The sequence below is a fragment of the Trichogramma pretiosum genome, unplaced genomic scaffold (genome assembly GCF_000599845.2).
Source record: "Trichogramma pretiosum strain Unisexual culture from Peru unplaced genomic scaffold, Tpre_2.0 scaffold7, whole genome shotgun sequence".
NCBI lineage: Eukaryota > Metazoa > Arthropoda > Insecta > Hymenoptera > Trichogrammatidae > Trichogramma > Trichogramma pretiosum.
This window is the reverse complement of record NW_019641639.1, coordinates 1,210,405-1,230,963: the sequence shown is the minus strand read 5'-3', so window position 1 is coordinate 1,230,963 and position 20,559 is coordinate 1,210,405. Positions and strand designations below refer to the sequence as shown.

The following is a 20,559-nucleotide window of genomic DNA, read 5'->3' as shown; positions in this document are numbered from 1 at the left end:
ACATTAAATCTACATTGAATTCAAGTATATTTTTCAACAGTGTGGGTAAAAAATCATAACTGAATAATATAAATAACACGCAGCTTCTTAATCCCTCGCGATCCTTGAGCTTATTTTTCTTTATTATACTTATATCGCACAGCCAGCTCTGGTGCGAGCAAACGAGCCAATCGACATTTTTCTTCGTCTCTCTCCTTACAAGCATAACTACCAATACTAATAATGCATTCGACAAATGATCGGCGAGTAAACTTCGCGAGCCCGAACGACTCTTGCGCCCTGGGATAAATCAATACTCTGTAAGCAGCTCACCCAGCTACAGCAGCATCACGACTGTGGAGTATAGTCTGTATACAAGCGGCTTATATACACAACGTTATATATATATCGCTTATAACGTATCGTGATTTATTGTCAAAATCGGCCGAAAAGCATCGCGGCACGTATCCACGTATTTTGCTATACACACCACTGGTACTACTGTAACTAGCTCTGCGCGATAAGATGAATGGATTCGACGCCGACTCGCGCGCGGCTTTTCGATGCATCGCAAAACGGAGAGTCGTACTACTGCTGTGCTGTAACACACACACACACGTATAGCACACACAGCCTCCCTCTTATCGTGTGTCGCGGCGCGCGCGACTCGAATTCATATACGTGCGCGCACACAAACGTGCATATACGTACACACGACAAATTATAATGCGTGCCCGTATTATGCCGAGAGTAGAGAGAGACGCGATCATCCTTCCTGCCGTGCGCCACTAACTTTATTGCTTCGTGATTTATTGTTTATTATTATTCTTTTTTTTTCCTCTTTTGTTCCTTCCAACATACGTACACACACACGAGAGCAGTTGTAATATGTACAAAGTGGGTCAAGGTACGAGCCGTGTACTTACATTCGATATTTATTATCATCTTTTTTAATTTTTTTTTCTCTCTCTCTTCTCTCTTTTTTTTAAAAAGAGAAAAGAAAACGCGCGTAAATTATTTCTACAACGCACGGATTATTTCGCGTGTACCCGATGTTGCTGCTCTTTTGAGCTCTCGTGAGCCGCGCGCAACGTTATGTATTATTTAAATTTAAAATGTAACAGAGATATTCTTTAATTCGCAAACGTCGAAATAAAAAAAAAAAAAAAGACCGAGCGCGCATACATAACATGACTCCCAAAGAGCGCGTGCGGTCAAAAACAAAATCCTACTCACTCTTTTTTTTTGTTGTATGTGCTTGCCCACCTACCCCACCCCCTGTTACAACAGGAAAAAAAAATAGGGAATGACATAGTCCGCGCGCCGCACACATGACTCCGAATTTGCTCTCTCGCGTATCTCGCGTAAATTGTACAGCTCGGAAAATACAAAAAAAAAAGGTAGCGAGAGAGGGCCATAGGAGACACACACATACCGCGCGAGAGAAAGAAAAAAGAATAAAATAGGAAAAATCAACAATCGAGACTAGTTACATTCGGGCGCGCTAAAGATTTCCTTTGAGAACGGGAGCTAGCTGTATAGCTGTGCGCAGCCCTCGACACAAAATAGCAGCAGCAGCCGAGGCCAAAAGCCTCTCTATACGCATTTACGCGATTCGCATAAATATGCCGGCTCACGTAGCAGCAGCGCAGCACCCACCAACGCCACCAGAGCCACACCAGAACTGCCCTTGCCACTTTATTCGGCTGCGCGGCATTTATCGCAGCGGCAGCAGCAGCTCGAGGTAGAGAGTACGTAGCTCTCACGCATACAAACACATACACACACACACACACTCACCGAGGCACACACGGCATGTACATTTAGATAAAGTAATAGTTCTATGTACATAAGGGAGGACAATAAACCAAGTGAAGTACTCGTGCTGCGTGTTGTATTTGTGTGTACGTGTGTGTGTGTGGAGCGTATAGAAAACGTCCAACTCTCGAATTGCAACTGTTGGTTGCGTTTGTATTTATCGAGTCATTCGATTTAGCACGTCGATGAATGTATATATTTATACGGCGTGGAGGCACGTATTCCCTCTGCTCGCCTATTATACAGAGAGAGAGAGAGAGAGAGAGAGAGAGAGAGAGAAAGAGACCCGTACTACTGCTCAATCCTAGCCACCCGTTCATTGTCATCTTTTTTTTCTTTCGTTTCTTATTTTTATTTTTATGTATTTTTTTTTCATTTCAACGTGACATTGAAAAAACGTAATTTAATGTAGGCTTTTGACGTGGACGAATATATTGCGCGATGTAAAAATAACAAAAACAAGGTTCATGGATGTACATATCGTATACAGTACAATCGGTTAATTGATGTTTACATTTGTCGAATGGAAAGAAAATAATAAATAATGAATAATCATCGCACTCCCAAAAAGTTGTGCGTTATGGATTAATAAAAATTTTTTAGTGCACTAAAAAAAATCACAAAAAAAAGAATCCTGTTACATAATACACGGGTATAGGCCAGGCATTGAACGTCGTAATATATATACGCCTCTGTCATCATTTTGCAATCAGCAGCTGAGCACACGAGTTCACCTATTGCACGGATTATATTATTATACATATCCGCATGATAATGCGCACATGTGTGCATGTGCGCACACGAGCCGGACCATAATATAACGCGTACATCGAGTGGCGCATCAAAGCGTGACGCGGTAATGAAAGAAAATGTTTATCAGCATTGTGTATGTGTGTGTGTGTGTATATTGTGCAGCCGCAGAGGCGGCCTTTCGTGCTGGTGCACACATGCGCGATATAACATTATACTGGCACAATAGCCTGCGGGCCGTTTACAATTTGACTATTATGGTAGTTCGGTAAAAAAAAAAATCTGTCTGTTGCCGCTGAATCAACACAACGGGGTGAACAACAACAACAACAACAACAACAACAACAACGAATCGAGATATCGTTTTTTTTTTATTCGAGCATTTTTTAATTTTAAAAGTGTTTCTTGGAAAATCACCAAGCACGAGTTGTAATATCGGCGCACGAATTAAGTAATGCAAAAATCAGGTCAAGTAATAATTGTTTCTCCAAGCCAAGGCGTATAACAGCTTCAGCTGCCGACCGATCGGCTTAATACCGAGAAAATCTCTACCTCGATATAATCACTCGGTGAGCGCGCGCGCGCGAAAGACTTTCATTGCATACGGTTATACCCGTGTAAATACAGTATATGACGCATTAAAAAAAAAGAGCGAAGAAACCTTGAATTTCTCGTGCGGTACGCGTGTGCACAGCACATTTCGATGAAAATTAATTCGTCCAACGTTGATTGAAAAAATCTCGAGATGTTTGAGTTTTTCTGACGCTCGTATTGCATTGCCTCGACAGACGTACTATTTATCAGCGAGCGCGATCTCGAGAAAAAGAAAAAAAAACAAGAAAGAAGATGCGTGTTGAAGAAAATGACGATGAATTATCGTCACGCGAATTTCGGCTACGTATGACAACTTGCTGAGCTCATATTATAATTACTGGTCTTGAATCGTATAGAGATCGAATGCAGATCTTGAAATGAATCGTCGTAAAAAAAACTCGAAATTAACAATCTTTGTGTAATGCCAAAACTCGTGTGTGCCCGGGTATAAATGGCAAGAAGCCAGTTCATATGCTTGTTCATACAACATATTAAACGAAAAGATGCCGCGGTAGCGATGACAGTAGTATATACATACGTCGTACACACTTATATTTGCGAGGATACCGGAAGCCGCTCGTTAATTACGTTGCCTCTGCTGCTGTTCAATATCATACGCTGCTCATGAGCATGAGACAACAAAACGAGACTGCTCCGTCAATTTCGTTTCCTTTTTTTCATTTTCATCGTTCTTTTTTTTTAGCTCGAAGGAGAATCCGATTCTAGATCGTGCAATTAATCGTCGATGGTTTCAACTAGGTTTCAACGATTAAATAATTGCCTTATAACGTCTTGAAAAAAAAAAACGAGTGCACAAAAATCGATGCGTGGCAATAAGACGTGTGTACGTGTATAAACGCGAGCAATATTTTTACAACCTCTGCGAAAAAAAAAATTACCCGCGCCACGGCGAACAATGAGCTATAAAGACCGCGAAGAATCGCGTGTATAAAAATGGAGGATTTCAATGAAAACAAAAAGTACGCACTACGCGTCGGTGGTATATACATCATTTTCGCACTCGTTAACTCGTGTCCGCGTAACGGCCAAACAAATATCGTTAAACGAGACAGCTCGCGGTAAAGTGTGGTAAACGCGCGCGCAGCCGACGGCATAATTTCAAAACTATAACAATAATGAAATTGACGTAGTCGTCGTGTGCGTTATGGGATAATCGTATATAATGTAGAATTACACGCATCCGTACGCGTGTATATTGTACCGCAAATCGTCGAATGACAGGTGCTCAAAGAGACGACTATATATGCCGCGTGTAATGCAATTATTACGATTTATTTATCGGCGGAAAAAATATTAAAGCTTGTAAGAATTAGATACGGTTAATACGCACGCTCGAGTTCTTCCATAATAATGCCGCTGCCACTTTGGATATAGTCACTTAAATACGTATCCGTCATATCAATCAATTATTATGCATTAGTCTTGTGATATATATTGCAGCAAATTTAACCGCATGCTACTACTACTACTACTACTACTACCGCTGACTTACTGCGTTACATAAGAAAATTGAGGATTTTTTTACTAGTTTTTTTTTTTCGTCAATGACTAGAAAGTCCTCCACGATTATATACAGTTTTGCGCGCGAGGATATATAATTCACCGACTCGTTGCGGTTTCAGCTGGTTTACGCGGAAGATTCCCGGGACTCGAGCAATTATTATTATACTCGAGTTAAGAATTGCAGACACATAATTTCGCGTAATCGTGTGCATAACGACGACGAGTTTGAAAATTACTTACTTATGTGCGCGTAAAAGTTGTTTCTTTTCTCTTTTTCAACTCAACGTCGAGATTTAACTCGCGTGGAACAATGTCTACTTGCGGACGATTCGGACACGTTATAAGCTTTCACGGGGTTGGGGGAGGGGGGGGGGTGGCCTCGAGGTTTTCGAGTGTGCGTTATACACGCGTTTCCAAAACAAACCCATTCGAATCGCAGAGTCGTGCGAGGGGTGGGTGGGCGGCATAGTTTATCGTGTTTTTAGGCCATCTCTCCGCTGAAATGCGGCTGTGTGCAGCAGTTGGCGCGGATATATACTTAACTCCAGAGAGAGAGAAAGAGGATTTCAAGTGGTTAGAAACTAGTCAAGAGCTATTGTCGCGCTACTAAAATAATTCAGAAGTACATTTGCGTACGTATACGTGTGTAACCGTTGATGTAAAACCTTATTAAAATGTTTAGCTGTGATTATACATTTATGCGTATCTCTCTCTCGTGTATAAATACACGAAGAAGGTTGATAAATGCTTTGACTGCGCGTGTTTCGCTCCACTCTCGAGAGACTTTTCGAAGACTCGGGTTTATGATCTTGTTTTAAGGAAATTATATTATACTGAAAATCACAGCGGCATAAAACTGACATAAAAGCAATTATGATCGGAGACGAATATATATAGCCTGCGAAAAGTGTTCTTGCCACTTGGGAGTTTACAAAACTCCATCTGTTGATGGAATCAAGAAATTTCAAGTCATGGAAAACTGTGTTTAAAATTTTTTTTGATGTGAAACATCTTTATCAGCGTTTGGCATGAGGGGTAAACCCGTGAAAAATGAGTGTCCGTTCGTCCATCCGAGCAAGAGCAAATTTGGTAGTATAAGTGTCTATACAGCGTCGATTTGCGCTGCGCGCTGCTATTGGCTGCCGCGCTAGCTACATCGAAATCGATGACTGCTTTCTGCTGCTGCCGAGACTGTTGCTCTCGGGGGCACATATATCGCGAGACTTTACTCACTATCAGGTATATTTTTTGTATTTTATAATTGAAAATTTTATCGCCACTTGCGACTCTACGATACTCCATCTGTTGATGGAATTAAAAAATTCGTGGGAAAATGTGAAAACTTCATTTCATTTAAAAAAAAAAAGAAGTAACCCATTTTTTAAATCGAAATGCAGCTGTATACAATATTCATGTGTACAAATAAAACACTTGTATGTATTACTGTGTATTTACGTGAATTCATAAAGACGTTTCTTTCCCAATGCCGCATGAAATAAGTTTCACTGCAAAAATCGTAATTGGAAAATCAACAGCCAGACTCACCTGGAGAGTGGATCGACGAAGAGGGCGACGATGAGCACTGCGACGAAGACGCAAGTCAGGTAGATGGCCGAGATCTCGTAGATCTCGGAATCGGGCGGCCTGTGGAGATTCTCGTGGCCGCCGTTGCCGATGATGCAGAAATTGGCCCCGCAGCGGCTCACCTTGGCCGCGGTCGCCGTCACGTTGCTCCCGATCTCTTTGAACTCGCCCTCGCTCAGCACTGAAAAATAAAGAGAGAAAGCGATTACTTTGATGAATATAAACGTTGAGAAATGCAAATCTGTCTGGGCAATTATAAAGGGATCTGCGTTCGTTTGTTTGCGACGATAGTATGTTTTACTTTGGGAACCTTACTAATTGTAATTAATTATAATTGGTTAAAGTTAAACTATAATTATCAGTTAAAATGAAATCGAATGGATAAAAGAGTCTATTTTCACCCATCGGGATTTAAAATTTGTACAAATCGATAAGCCAAACTTAATTATAAATTATACATTCTGTTATTTTTATTTTACTTATTAGGTCAATCAATTTACAATCAACTCATTGGTAAATTTTCTCAATTATATTTCAAACTTATAGCTCGAAGACTATAAAAAAAACTCTGTAAATACAGTTTCTTATATCTACTCTCGACTCGCAGCTGTGAATTTCAATTAAAAAATTGGAAATTTTTCCGAATCTCTCTTCGACGTGCTATGTACAAGATGACATCGTAAAAAATGTACCCAAGTACCGTATCGCGCGATGTAATTGAATATTTTTGCGATCGAGGTCCTAGATGCAATTTTTAGTTATCCTCATATACTGCAGCCTGAAGAAGATTGACGTGACAAGCCGATTTTTGCATGAATAGATATCGCGCGCGAGCTCCCGAATTTCTAAATAATGTATTCCGTGGCCAAAAATTTGCAGGCGAGGCACTCATCTTGTTCCTCTGTTTCCGTCACGTGTCAAAATCGCGAAGAAAGGAATAGTATATTACTGCCCTAGGCCGGGAAAAATAGAAAAGTCCCAGGGCGCTTGAAATAAGCGACCGAGACGAAGCCGGGGTCGATTAGCACATGCACTGAGGCTTTCTTTTTTCCCGGTATAGGCCAGTATACGATTTTACATATAAGGCCCCGGGCCCGAAAATAGCAATATCCCGTTTAGCGCAGCGGCCGGGAAATGCTACTTTCGGGCCGCTGGTATGTAAAAAAATATTCATCTCTCGTGCATCTTTGAAGCTTGAAGCTCCTAAAAAAGTTCGCGCAGCGATTTATCGATTACACGACGATGTTTCGACAAAAAGCCCGGCGCAACGAAATATCGACCCCCCCTAAAACGCCACAACCGTAAAATATATTATATATTATCAAATACCAACAACTTTAATATTTGGCAGGTAATATAATCCCCCTTCCTTTCTTGCGTACGTACACACGCTGCGCTATGTTCGCCAGCTGAAATCTCTATCCTCCTCCTAGCCTTTAGCCTCTATCTCTCCTTTTTGGCTTGCGGAAGACATAAGCAAAAGTATAGCCAGCCACCGCTGCCACCGCGTGGTTCAAGGGGATTTATTTATAAAACCGCCCCCCCCCCTTTTCCCTCGCAAGCTCTCTGAAGCTAGCTTGCTTGCACTGAAGCCTTTTCCACCCTCTCTTCTCTTGCTGGAAGCTATATCGCTCATGTGCCTTGCAAACAACGCTCAGGGCGCGCGCAATCGCAAACTAACACAATCCATTTAGCTAGACTAATCCAAACACATCCTCTGCGTGTGTGTGTGTGTGTGTGTGTGTGTGTGTTTCGCGACGAGAGGAGCAGTTGCAGCAAGAAAAGCAGAGGCCGCGTATGCGACAGCTCCATTGAATTATGTATTATGTAACGTTGGGCCGAGATTTTAGGGATTGTTATTTCTATGAATGACATTTTCAGAAAAATATTTCAATTGTTAATCTCAAAAAGTGTATTAGTATTACTACTACTAGTAGTACGATAGAGAGAAATAGACGAAGAGAGATCGAGAAAACTGGTTTAACTTTTCGGACGTCTGTCAGTCATTGGAGTGTACCGCTGCTGCATGGCCGGCTTCAATTACGATTGATAAATCCTATCGAAGGGGGATTTTAACGAATTAGCCCCCGGGTGCTTTTGTGTTCTATATATATTCTGCTCTAGCTCGCACGAAATTAATCCCTGATCCTATTCTCGCTTTAATGAAGACAGGAAGCCGTCGAAGAGACTTATATACATTCTGTGCGTGGACAATTAGAAAATCGAACCACACACCGCACCGCACGCGTTGAGCCTCCTATTGAAAAAAGCAAGGGGAAAAAGATATAAAGAAGCAGTAGGCACCCCCTCAAGTAAAATAAATAAAAACTTCCTTACAAACACGGGATCCGTGCGAGCGATAAATCGGTCGTCGAAGGCCGCGAGACGTTTAAAATTGACACGCCTCGAGAGTGCGATCCGTCAAACAATAGAAAATAATTCCCAGACTTGTCTATATAATATATATTTTAAGCTCGTTCAGACGTACACAACAAAAACATAAGCCGAAAACAGTAGTGGTATAAGGCTCGGAGAAAAGTTGGTGCGCGCCGGCTCGAAAACAACTTCTCGCGCGCACAACGGGGAGTTGCCAAAAACTTCGATTGGCTCAACAGTTGGAGGCGCGAAAACAAAAGACTTATTTTTGCGAGAGAGAGAGAGAGAGAGATAGAGAGGACGCGGACGCGTCGGTGCACGCTCGAGATGAAAAATTCAAAAGAGTGTACGAGGCAGTAGAAGCAGCAACAATCGTAAACAAATCGCAATAATCGGATCGACAATGGTAAATCTGTTTATTTTTTGCAGTAAAATGTTTTTTTTGTTTTCATCGATATTTTCAAGTTTGACGAAGGCACTTGTAGAAATATTCGACAATAATAATGATAAGAAATGATCATTTAAAATTTAATAAAAAGCATAACCATTTTTTTGTTTATTTTTGACGATTTTTTTTGTTGCAATTACATTGCAATGAGCTTATTTCAAATGACCTAAAAATGGCAGTTTTACTTTTTCAAAAACACTAAATATAATAACATTACTTTAAGCCTCGTCCGCTAGGTGGCGAGTACACTTTATTTGTAAATCTGCAAATGGATAAGTCAAGATATCTCTATAAGCATTTTTGGAACAACCCAGGCATTGTAGGTGTTAGTACTACTTTAACTTTAACAGAATAAAATGATAATTCGATATGACTCGGCACGCTCGCTACGCTACAATATTAAACGGTTACAATATCCAACGTTTCATTTCAAAATATATACATCTAACACAAGTATAATACATAAAATATTGAGCATTTCTATCAAGGGGCTTGTTTCGAGAAAATAACTACTGTCTAGCCGAGCTTTGTATTTCATTGTCGATCTGTATAACGAACTGAAAAATTTCACAACCTGATCTTACACCTTCCTCCCAATGAATATTGCAATTTTATTGTACACATGTATACACAATTGTGAATGTATTCTGCTGCTGCTGCTGTGCTCCCGGAGAGCCGGAAAAAAATCACTGCATACGAACAACGCTCGCAAATACTGGTTATTACCGGTTCGATACAGATTATTATATATACTTCTCTCTCTCTCTCTCTCTCTCTCTCTTGTGCGCGTGTATAATGACGCTCGCATATGTATATGCATTGCATGCATGAATATATATACCGTAGTTGACGTACACACAAGATACATAAACTCGATTATTATTATTATTATTTTTTTTTTATTATTCATCGGATTCGTCGGTGGCTAATGATAACGAATCGAACCTCGCGTTAATTTTTCTTTTTTTAATTCGCGCCGTTTTTTGCAATTCAAAATTCCCCCGGTCGAAACGCGAGAAACCACACACGCGATAAAGTAAATATACGCACGCGAATGTGCAGTGGTGACTACGTGCCGTGTTTGCTTTTGAAATAGTTTTTAATTGCCCAACCCCCGCTTGAAACCTCACAGGCATTGCGCAGCGACAGAGTGACGGACAAGTGAAATTCTCTCGCCTATAACCCCCCTCGTTCATCAATCGAAACTTTCGGTATGTCCAGGCGCGCGCGCGCGATAGATCGAAATATGTAAATGTCCGAGGAATCGCGTAGTAGAAATAAAATCAAGTCATAACCGAATTGAATCACACGTCGCGCGTTGCTGGTACAACTCTACGTACGAAGTTATATAGCATTTGTTTATTTGGTCCCCCTGCAGCTCTCGCGTATGCATGATGCAGCACAGTGATGTACGTGTGCCAGCGGCAGTATAACACCGCGCGCGAGATATCTCGTCAACGCTCGTGCACGCGAGTAATAAACATTTGCATTTTTTCGACGTGTCCAGTTTGAATCGAAACAAACAAACGATTCGTAATTCGAGATGTACGAGCGTGCGCTAATTCATATTTCAAAAACGAGCAGTCGCGTGCAACACTTCGGTCTGACCACAGACCGACTCGTTCTACTTGGTATGATGGAACATGGATCGTCATTTCGGGATAGGGTCCCGTCAAGTGGCCATGATGATTATCGACGGTTCGATTATCATTTTTATTCACGAATCTCTCGTCTGTTTTACGTCTCTGGCCTTTTTAACAAGCGCGCACCCTCTACTCGACGTATTTCACGCATTTATGCCGCAGCAGCCATACAAAGAGCGGCAAAATTACGCGGGTGCACGCGCGCCTATGTAAATACAACGTGATTTCTCGCGATCGCGTCGAATCGCGTGTGTTATATGCTCTATCCGTAACGCGAAAATTGTATGCAGCTCTTGTTTCACGCTCGACGCGCGGACTGATTGATTAATCGTATGAATGCTAATATTATAATATGTATATTACAGAAGAGAGGAGCAATTGATAGCTGTCGCGAGCGTACTCGAGATCGACCCTCTCTGGCATTGATGTCATTTAATATAATATTATGATGTAACGCGCGCTGCTGCACTTACGTATTTGTACATTCGCAGCCGTGTGCGTGCGAGCGGCAACATCAGTCGATATTATAATATACACCCGTTACGACGATATCATCGTCCCGTATGTACGCGTATATTTTTCCGGCGCATTTTGCGTACCGATCGAATGCCTTATTCGTCGTATTATAATACGATTGAGGTATTATGTACGAGGGGGCAGTAAATAATGCGCGTAAAAGCTCGGCGCAAAAAGCTCCGTATCGTGTTTCTTTCAAAACGATTTTTAATTAAAGTTGTAAACAACGCACTTTTTCAAATAATTTTAGATCAGACGCGTAGCTAAAAAAAATAGAGATAATTCGTGATGAGCGTTGCCAATTATAAGCTTCGAAATGAACAATACCTGCACGCAGTACGGGTATATATACTACTGCGAAGGAGCTGCTCGCGCGACGCAATTAGTCAACTATTATAATACGCGACTCGAGCTGTACACACGATCCTCTCGCTCGCTCGCGATGCGAAAATATTCACTTGGAAAATCCAAGTGTGCACGAGAGGGTGTGCGGGGCTTGAACCTGCGCGCGGGCATGAAAAATAACTTTTAACGAGCTTTCTTGTGTACAGTGCACTGCAAGCACCGGGGTCAACAGCTACGTATATACACGTACGTACGTGTGTACGTACGTCGGGTAGCCCGGCCCGATGTTACTTTACATGCTTATATATCGAGGATTCATAATTAAACCATAAGAGCCGGAGAGTATGTAGAGTGTGCCCTCCTCCGCAGCACGTGTAACTGGTATACACACGCGTATGAAAGCAATGAGAGCCCGAGAAAGTTTGCCTCGTGCACGCGTACACACAGCCGAGCGGGTACATATTTATATGTATATTTACGAGCGAATGCACACACATGGGTGTATGTGTGTTTAAGTACTCGAGTGCTCGCGGCATGTGTATCGTCGTTGCCGTTGTTTGCCCCTCTGCGTTACGTATTTACGTGCGAGTTAGCCCGCAAACTCATCCAGGCCCAAGAGCTATAGATATTCCAAACGGAATCGCTCCTTTTTCGTCCTCGGATTTTATCGCGCATCCGCAATAAATAATAACGAATATAACGGTTGGTACTCACCGAGCGACGAAATTAGATTTCCCCAGAGCTCGGCCGTCTGCCAGGCCAGAAAGAAGAATCCGAAGAATCGCACCACGATGGCGTCGGCCGGCTCGTCGGTGAGCTTGGCGTACACGCCGCCCACCTGGGTGAGATAGGTGGCCTTGGCGGCCCACATGGGCGCCGCGCCCAGACCCAGCAGCACGCCCGCCGGCACCAGCGTGTAGAAGCGCGGATAGAACTGCGAGCCGATGTAGGGCGCGTAGCAGAGCATCGACAGGCACAGGGTCCACTTGACGGTGAGCCGCTTGATGAGGAAGGTGGGCACGAAGATGCAGCTGAGCACGAGGGCGGCGTAGATCGCCGACAGCGACACGGTGCCCAGGCCGTCGCTGGCGTTGATCGACGACTGGAGATTCGCGGTGCCCTGGAACGCGGTGAACTGCACCATGAACGCGACGCTCACCGTGCCGATGTTCTTGAGGATGCGCCACTTCTCGCCGCGCGACAGCTTGAACTTGCGGGACGACTGGCCGTCGTCGTCCGGCAGCTGGGGCGGTTTTCGCGGCTCCGGGGGCATCTCGTGCAGCGCGGCGGGCAGCTCGTCGTCGCGCTTGAAGCCGCGATTACGGTAGCCCGAGCTGCTCAGGCTGACGTTGCTGAGGCTGACGTTGCTGCTCATCTGGTTGTTGTTGTTGTTGTTGGAGGTGGGGGGATCACCGCCGCCGGGTCCGGAGCCGTCTCCCGAGCCGATGCGGTTAGCGGCGCTGTCCGATACCATTGTTCTACTCGTCGACGTCGATGATGATGATGATGATGATGGCGATGGCTATCGCTGCTGCTGCTGCTGCTGCCGATACCTGCCCCGTCGCTGATGACGATGATGATGATGATGATGTTCGTCTGCCCTGTGGATAACACAATTAACGGGGAGCACAGCGATAAGAGAGTTATATTATAAAGAGGATAGAGAAAGAGAGAGAGTCAAAGCGAGTTGACGTTAATTTTAATTTTATGCCAAGGCCGCAAAAGCCATCCACTCGCACCCTCGCTCTGCTTCTATTCGTGTTGTAGCGTAATCGGGTATATACCGGGTTTTTAGCAGGGCTTTATCGGCATACACACGTGCAGCGCGCAAAGGTCCATCACTGTATATATACATAAAATAATGCGATGCTGCCGCTTCGTTTACAAGGCGCGCAGTAGCTTTGCTGCCCTCGCGTACACATAATATGTATCGAGTAATTAAAACGAATTGAATTTCGTCGAGTAATTTCGCGCTAATGATAACTCATTATACCCACCAGAAAATTTTCGTTTCAACCTTGCATAAAGCAGAGCAGCAACGTCATGCCGTGCTACGCTGACCCTAGCATTCGAGCTTAATTACAGTAGCCCACACGCCTTTAATCAACTAAAAATTATTCATTAGTAGTGCGAGATTTATAATCACTATGGATAATAGAAACATCGTGTCGTAGATCAAACGATTTTATGGCTTATATTGTTGATCGTTTATTTATTTATTGAGTTTTTGATAAAATCGTTACAATGCACTACCGCTGCAAGAAAGTTAATCCAATCTGCTGCTGGCAAGATCGTACGAAATAAAATTAATAACGCACGCAGCTGCTGCTGATGCTGCCGCTACGCACGAGGAAAAAGAGAGAAAATGAAAATTCCCTCTTCGCTAATTAGCCGCCGCCACCGCCGCTGTCGCGCAATATGTGCCGTACATTATACAGATGCAGTTTGATGGGTCCGGCTGCTGCAGCTTGTGTCGCGGATACATGCATGTATATGTATATAAGCGCTCGGGGGTCAATAAACTGGGAAATCACTGGGCTCCACGCACCGCGCGCGCAATATACATAATACGCGACAGCGGAGGCAACTCGATATCTCCGAGCGTGTATGTGACTGTCCGTGCGTGTGTGTGTGTATATAATCTTCCAATGCGTATACACGCATATAGTGGCACAGTGAGTCGTGTGCAGTATCGAGCGAGCTAATATACATGACAAAATAATAATTGTTGTTCGTTATACGCTGCGTCTCCCGGCCACGCGCGCTTGTATACATACCTGTTTGTTGTTTGCTCATTTGTTTGTTGACGTTTTTTTGTCTCTGTTTTTTTCCTTCCGATATTGTATATACACACGTTCGATATACATCGTACGTACATCGCGTGGTATTCGTATTATATCGTATACGGCGCGCGCGTGTGTCTCTCCGAAATCACACGTGCGTTTACATAATTTAAAGAGGTGAAAAGGAAAAAAAGCCACGTTTCAGCCACGTGAAAAATCACCTCGTGTCCGTGTAACTTCGGTCAATTTTTTCAATATCGCGTTTCCTATTCATTTATTATTTTTGAATGCGTGTGCTTCGTTTACGCCTTGCCACAATTGCCGCGGCATTTGGCAATCATTATTGCTGTTCTTCTGTGCTTTCACTTATACTATTATATTCACTTTACCACTTGCTGATTTACGAATGAAAATACTAAGCCATCTAGCGGCGGAGGCTGGCATCAATCATCATTGAATCTTTATAAATTTCTTTGAGCAGCCAAAATAAAATATAAATCAGCATTGAAAAATTAATTTTCGATTTAAATGCATAAATTTAAGTTTTGTTTCTTTTGGCATTAAAACCATTGTATGACACTTCAATTTCATGGATGTTTTAGGCAGTTCGAGTAAAAAAATAATTTCATGTAAAAAGAGTCCTCAAGCAGAGACATCATTTTTTTTATCCAAACAAACTTTTCAGCAGCACGGGAACAAGTTTCCATGTGCAACTTTGAAACGAGAGATACCTTCCACAATTTGTACGTATGCTCCGACTCTCGGGTATGGTTTTTTACGCCGTCGCACGCGATCCTTAACGCGAGGCATATATATTTAATTGATGGCTTATTTCTCATGTCCGCGTTTCGCACCCACACACGTATACACAGACGTAGTAGTCATGGACAGACAGGCAGACAGTCAGACGGGGGGCAACATCGTCGAAATACTGTACTATATAAACGTGACCGAACTTCATGCCAGCTTTAGTTATATATACGTCGTATATGTATGCCAAGCGAATTATACGTGCACGAGTGGACCGTTTGATTGGGCGATATTGTCTTTCTCGCGCGGCCCCATGGCATACGCATATATACATATACACCTATATGTACTTCTACGTTGTGAAATGGAATCGCGCCAGTCTGCGTGCTGCGCGTGAACCGTGGTATAACGTACACATACGACGCATATAATATGTGAGCGTGGCTGAGGGCTGCAGCCGTCAAATTTCCATGACTTTTTCCGCGCACCTGCACCCGCTGCACACCATCGCCACCACGACACGTACGTATCGCGTACACATGCACGCGTTACAATTGCATCTCTCGCGCTGCCAACTTGAAGCAGACCTTAAACTATCTCGCATAGCTGCTGACCGGCCGACTATAATAGATATAGTCCAGTCCAATTAGATCTGACTCTATGTTAAAAGTGAAAAAATTCGCGACCATCGTTTCTCACCGGGATTCGTTAGGGTTCCATGGTAGGAATGAAGTAATAACAAATGCCACAGTTGGGTCGATTGGAATTTCAAGAATTGGGCCCTTTGAAAATAGGAAAATCGGGTTTTCGGCTACAGAAAACCGTACATTTTATGAAAAAAAGTTTCAAACAAAAGTTGTAGGTCTTTGCAAGACCTTCAATTTAATATATATAACATTGTAATTGATTACTTTATTTATTAAAAATGCCTCAATTGTCAATATCAATAAAAGGGACTTACAGACATCGTAAGAATACCTAGGTGTTCTCAAATCAAAGATAATTTCTTCTAATTTTTTTATATACGATAAAAATAAGTTATTTTACAAAAGTAGATAAAAATAAAATTTAGAATTCTTATAATTCATCTTGAGTCTGAGAAAATGATTGGGGATTGTTTCTGAATAAATTGATGCAAGTATTTTTTATTTCAGTAAGCTGCGTAAGTATCATACCCTGGTAGGCACGCACATTATTTATTGGCTAGTTTTTGGCCTACGAAAATCAATTCAATTTTATACTTCGAATTTAGTAACGATTTAATCAACTGTATTTAAGAACTTGAGCTTTTAAATGAAACGCTCGTATTTTTTTTCAAAACCTTGCTTTTACTTATATGATTATTTTTTCTTTTTACCACTTGCAGCTTTGCAGATCAAGGTATTCACCATCTAGTGGTGGATGCTTAAAGTGGTATTATCGATATTTAAAGTGATTGAAACCTGGTCAACGTATCGTTAATGCTTGTACGTATAAATGAATCCGGTTACGTCGCTTTTATTGCTAATAACACTATCGAATTTCGAAAACTTCCAGCTGAGAGAGGTACAAGGTATAATGTTTTCGAAACCACGCTTTCACTTATACGATTATTTTTTTCTTTCATGACTTGCAGATTTACAGATTGGAAGGTTCTCGACATCTGGCGGTGGAGTCTTAAATTAGTATTAACGTATTAAAGTGGTTGAAACCTTATCTTAATTTTTGGATTGTTCAATATGCGCATAATATTTTTAACATGATTATAACAGAAAAACAAGACACTTTATGATAACTAATTTAAGACGATGGAAGATCATGTTTTTTAAAAAATTTCAAATTGTCAGTTTTCATTCTTAGATCCTTATAAATATCGGGCTGTACTATTAGGGCTAAGATTGTAGAATAAATAGTTGTGTTAATTGAAATATTTACAATATCGTGCTTTTTTGCATGTTAAAGTGAACCTGCTCTACGAAACTTTTTTTTCTGAGTAAAATTTATGTGTCTATTTTTCGATGAAAATTTAAATCAATCAATCAAACTCCATGGCACGAGCTAGGCAATTTTTATACCCATTATATATAGTAAGCAGTCGAGCCGCATCTTGCGCGAAAAAAAACGAGACACATATCTCGCGAGTTAATTTTTGTTTTTGGCATAGTTTTAGCTTTGTATACGGCATAATATGCATACACACACATATACAGAACATATACAGCGCATAGAAAGCGCATAATTTGCATACGCATTGCGCGTTTACGCCGCTACTCCGGCGCGCGAGCTCAATTTATCGAATTTTCACACTCTCGAACGTTCGATATATGTCTATGTATACTATGAGCGTGCTTATAAGAGAATATGAATTCCTGGCTCAACTTCTTTTTCCGCCATGCAGCCGGCGAATTAGCCGCGTAATAAAAAAGAGCCTCGCGCGCGCGCGAGATTTTCTCACGACGAGTAGTATATAAGGGGCGCGACAGAAAGGAGACGATTTTCTTTTCATTTTTTTTTTTTTTTCTATATTCTTTCATCTCTTTCCCTTTTTTTCGGCACTCGAGGCTCTTAACCTCGAATAAGAGAAAATATATAGAAGATAGAGAGAGAGAGAAGGAAACGCAATTGTTGTAACTTTTCAAAGACTCGCGCGAGAGCGAGGCGCGCACTCGAGGTGGTGGTGGCGGTGCAGGACAAAAGAGAGGAGGGCATCGTCTCTCTTTCGTAGTCGGAGAAGGAGGGACAATATTTAACTGCTCGCGAGAAGATAACTGCTTGGAAACGTTGTGTTGTGCAAAGCGTCGAGTCCGTGTCGTCGTCGTCCTTGTCGCGCCAACCCAGTCATTTTCATATATATAATAATAATAATAATGATGATAATAATAATGACTATGATAATAACAGTAATGCGCCGCCGACTTGGTCGCTGTCCGTCGGGAAATGCCGCGCGCGCCTCCTCTCTTGTGTCCCTAAACTCAACCGAGTGTAACGCGCAGAGCTAGCTCGGTGCTACTACGATGCTGTCACCGTGTATGTATATAGCTATATATATACGTGCGTACCCTATTCTCATTCAAATGCTCGGCTTCTTTACTTTCTCTCTCTCTCTCTCTCTCTTTGTCGCTAGAATTTCTGGAGATTCGGTCTTTGACTTTTGAAGAGACCAGCGAGGTATTAAAGTTGTGTCCTACGACGATTACTACTTTTGTAGAGGACGAGTTTTCCGAGTAGAGAGTATGTTTTTTGAAACGCAATGGCAATCCTTTTTTTCAGAGCTTAAAATACAAACGATGGTATCACGAATAATCGTACGATTTCGAACTTTTCTTAAATTAAAGTCAAAACTACGATGTAAATTGTTCGGTTTCGAATTAAATGCCAAGGTATTCAAAATAGAGTAAAAATAAAATTGTCTAAGCTATAAAAATTTTAATTTGATTTTTATAATATTTTAATCAAGCTAAACATAAAAATGAAAGTTTTCACACGTGTGTGTGATATTCCTATAAAATGTCATAAAAGAAGATCACATATAAATCTGATACAAACTTAGTCGGTATAGTCCATATGTATAAGTCAAGCAATTCGCGTTATTTTGAATAATTTTTACAAACCCCTGTTAAAATACGCGTTAGAAACGCTACCGTAAAATTACCATTAAAATTCAATTTCCTTAAACAGCATCACGCGATCGATTTGTGAAGTAACGGTATCATCTAGAATTTTGAAATGCTATTTTATAATCAGCCTTAAATTTTATAATTTTGGGGCGAAAATTAGTTTACATATTAAGTCCTCAAAAATGTTCACCGAGAAATGCTCATCATGCTCAATGGTCTAATGATAAAAAAATGCCAATTTAACAAGTTATAAAATACATAATCATTTATTTGCATTCAATTTTTTCAAAATACTTAGACCACTTTAAATGCAATATTAAATAAATTGTTCAACACTAGATGGCGAGTACATTTAACTGTAAGTCTGCAAGTGGAAAAGTCAAAATAATTTTATAAGTAAACAGAGAATCTTACGTCGTGATAATAATTTTAGCGCTATTGACTAAAATGGATGCAAATAAGAGCATATTACTCTAATACCGAAAACCCAGAAATATTGCAGTTTTCTGCCAGAAAATGAATCGCTGATTTATCTATTACCTAATGCAATATTTAATTATAAAAATGAAATCTGTACAAGTATATTGAACACGTATTTTTCATTCTCGTATTAGAAAAATCATACGATAAAATTCAACAAGGTACCCTCGACACAACCTAATACACCCTAGACACCTGTGTAGTTTCAATGGCCGAAGGCGAGCTCGCGCAGATGTAGGCTCGCGATAGCCGTGACATTCGCCAATGAGACATCACACGCGTGCACGACGCGGCGTCGCCTGCGAAAGCCTCGGCAAAAAGGGATCGATAAGTTCAATGCAATCCATCTATATAATTCAATGCTGTGTCCTATCGGATATTATACAGTAGCTGTGAAGCTAGCACACACACACACACACACACACACACACACACACACGATGCTCCGCTGTGCCGCTGCGTACAAGTCCTCCTTTTGCTTATATACGTATGTTAGCGTCCGAGCGCGTTCAATTATGCCTCATACAATCATCGAATTACGCAAATCGGATTTATAAGGGAGGCGTAGAGAGAGAAATCCTAGCAGCCTACTTTTAGGGAGGGTGCGCTTGAATTCGCGTCTACCCGATTGCATTTCGTCAATCCCGTCATCATCGACGACGCGCAGTGCTCCTATATCGTCGCCCCAGCGCAAGAACAGCACTAATAAACTCAAGTGGCAAAAAAGTGCCTTAATCGTATCCTTTTAACATAGGACTAAGGCACGTTTTTGCTACTTGAGTTATTTGTGCGGTTCTTGCGCTGGGGCGACGATATATTTCTCCATTAACGTCGCGGCAAAATTCGTTTACCTTTACCCCCCTATAATAATACAGAATCGGAAGCCGATTGATGACGATGACCCGGGCACACAGCGCGAAAACTGCAGCGAATCCTCGTTGCAAGCCCATTATTATGGTATATATAATATATTAATAACTATAACAATGCGGCCCCCAATTAATTCACTCGTGCGGGTCGGGGGGCGAACGGCGTCGATGTGTAAATCGGCTCTACTCGGCAAATTAAGATTCGCAATTATCAAGTCATAGCTGCAGCAGTTGCATCTATATACCTATATGTACAAACCGAACTGCACACGACTGTCGTTGATTGACTATATTATACATACAAAAGCACACACTTACGTAACGTACATGCGTACATCGACAGAGACACACATATATATAGACATATTCGATCTCCGTATATGCGGCAGTGGCGTGATGAAGCTTGCGCTGCTGCTGCTGCATGCATCGAATTTGATGGAGGTATGCCCGATGAAGTTTACTCTATAGGCGTGTACGTCGTCTATATACATAGATACAGAAACA

General features: G+C 41.8%; 1 protein-coding gene across 1 annotated transcript in view; it reads right to left on the bottom strand.

The window, feature by feature from the left end:
- The window catches only part of LOC106657100 (UNC93-like protein), a 35,931-nt gene extending 22,794 nt beyond the window's left edge, over nucleotides 1-13,137 (bottom strand). The window contains exons 1-2 of the mRNA XM_014378403.2: nucleotides 12,292-13,137; nucleotides 6,211-6,430 (exon numbers count right to left, since the gene is read on the bottom strand). Coding sequence (XP_014233889.1) covers nucleotides 6,211-6,430; nucleotides 12,292-13,051 — 980 coding nt within the window. The 5' untranslated portion in view covers nucleotides 13,052-13,137. The remainder of the gene's footprint in view (nucleotides 1-6,210; nucleotides 6,431-12,291) is intronic.
- Nucleotides 13,138-20,559: the final 7,422 nt, after the last annotated feature.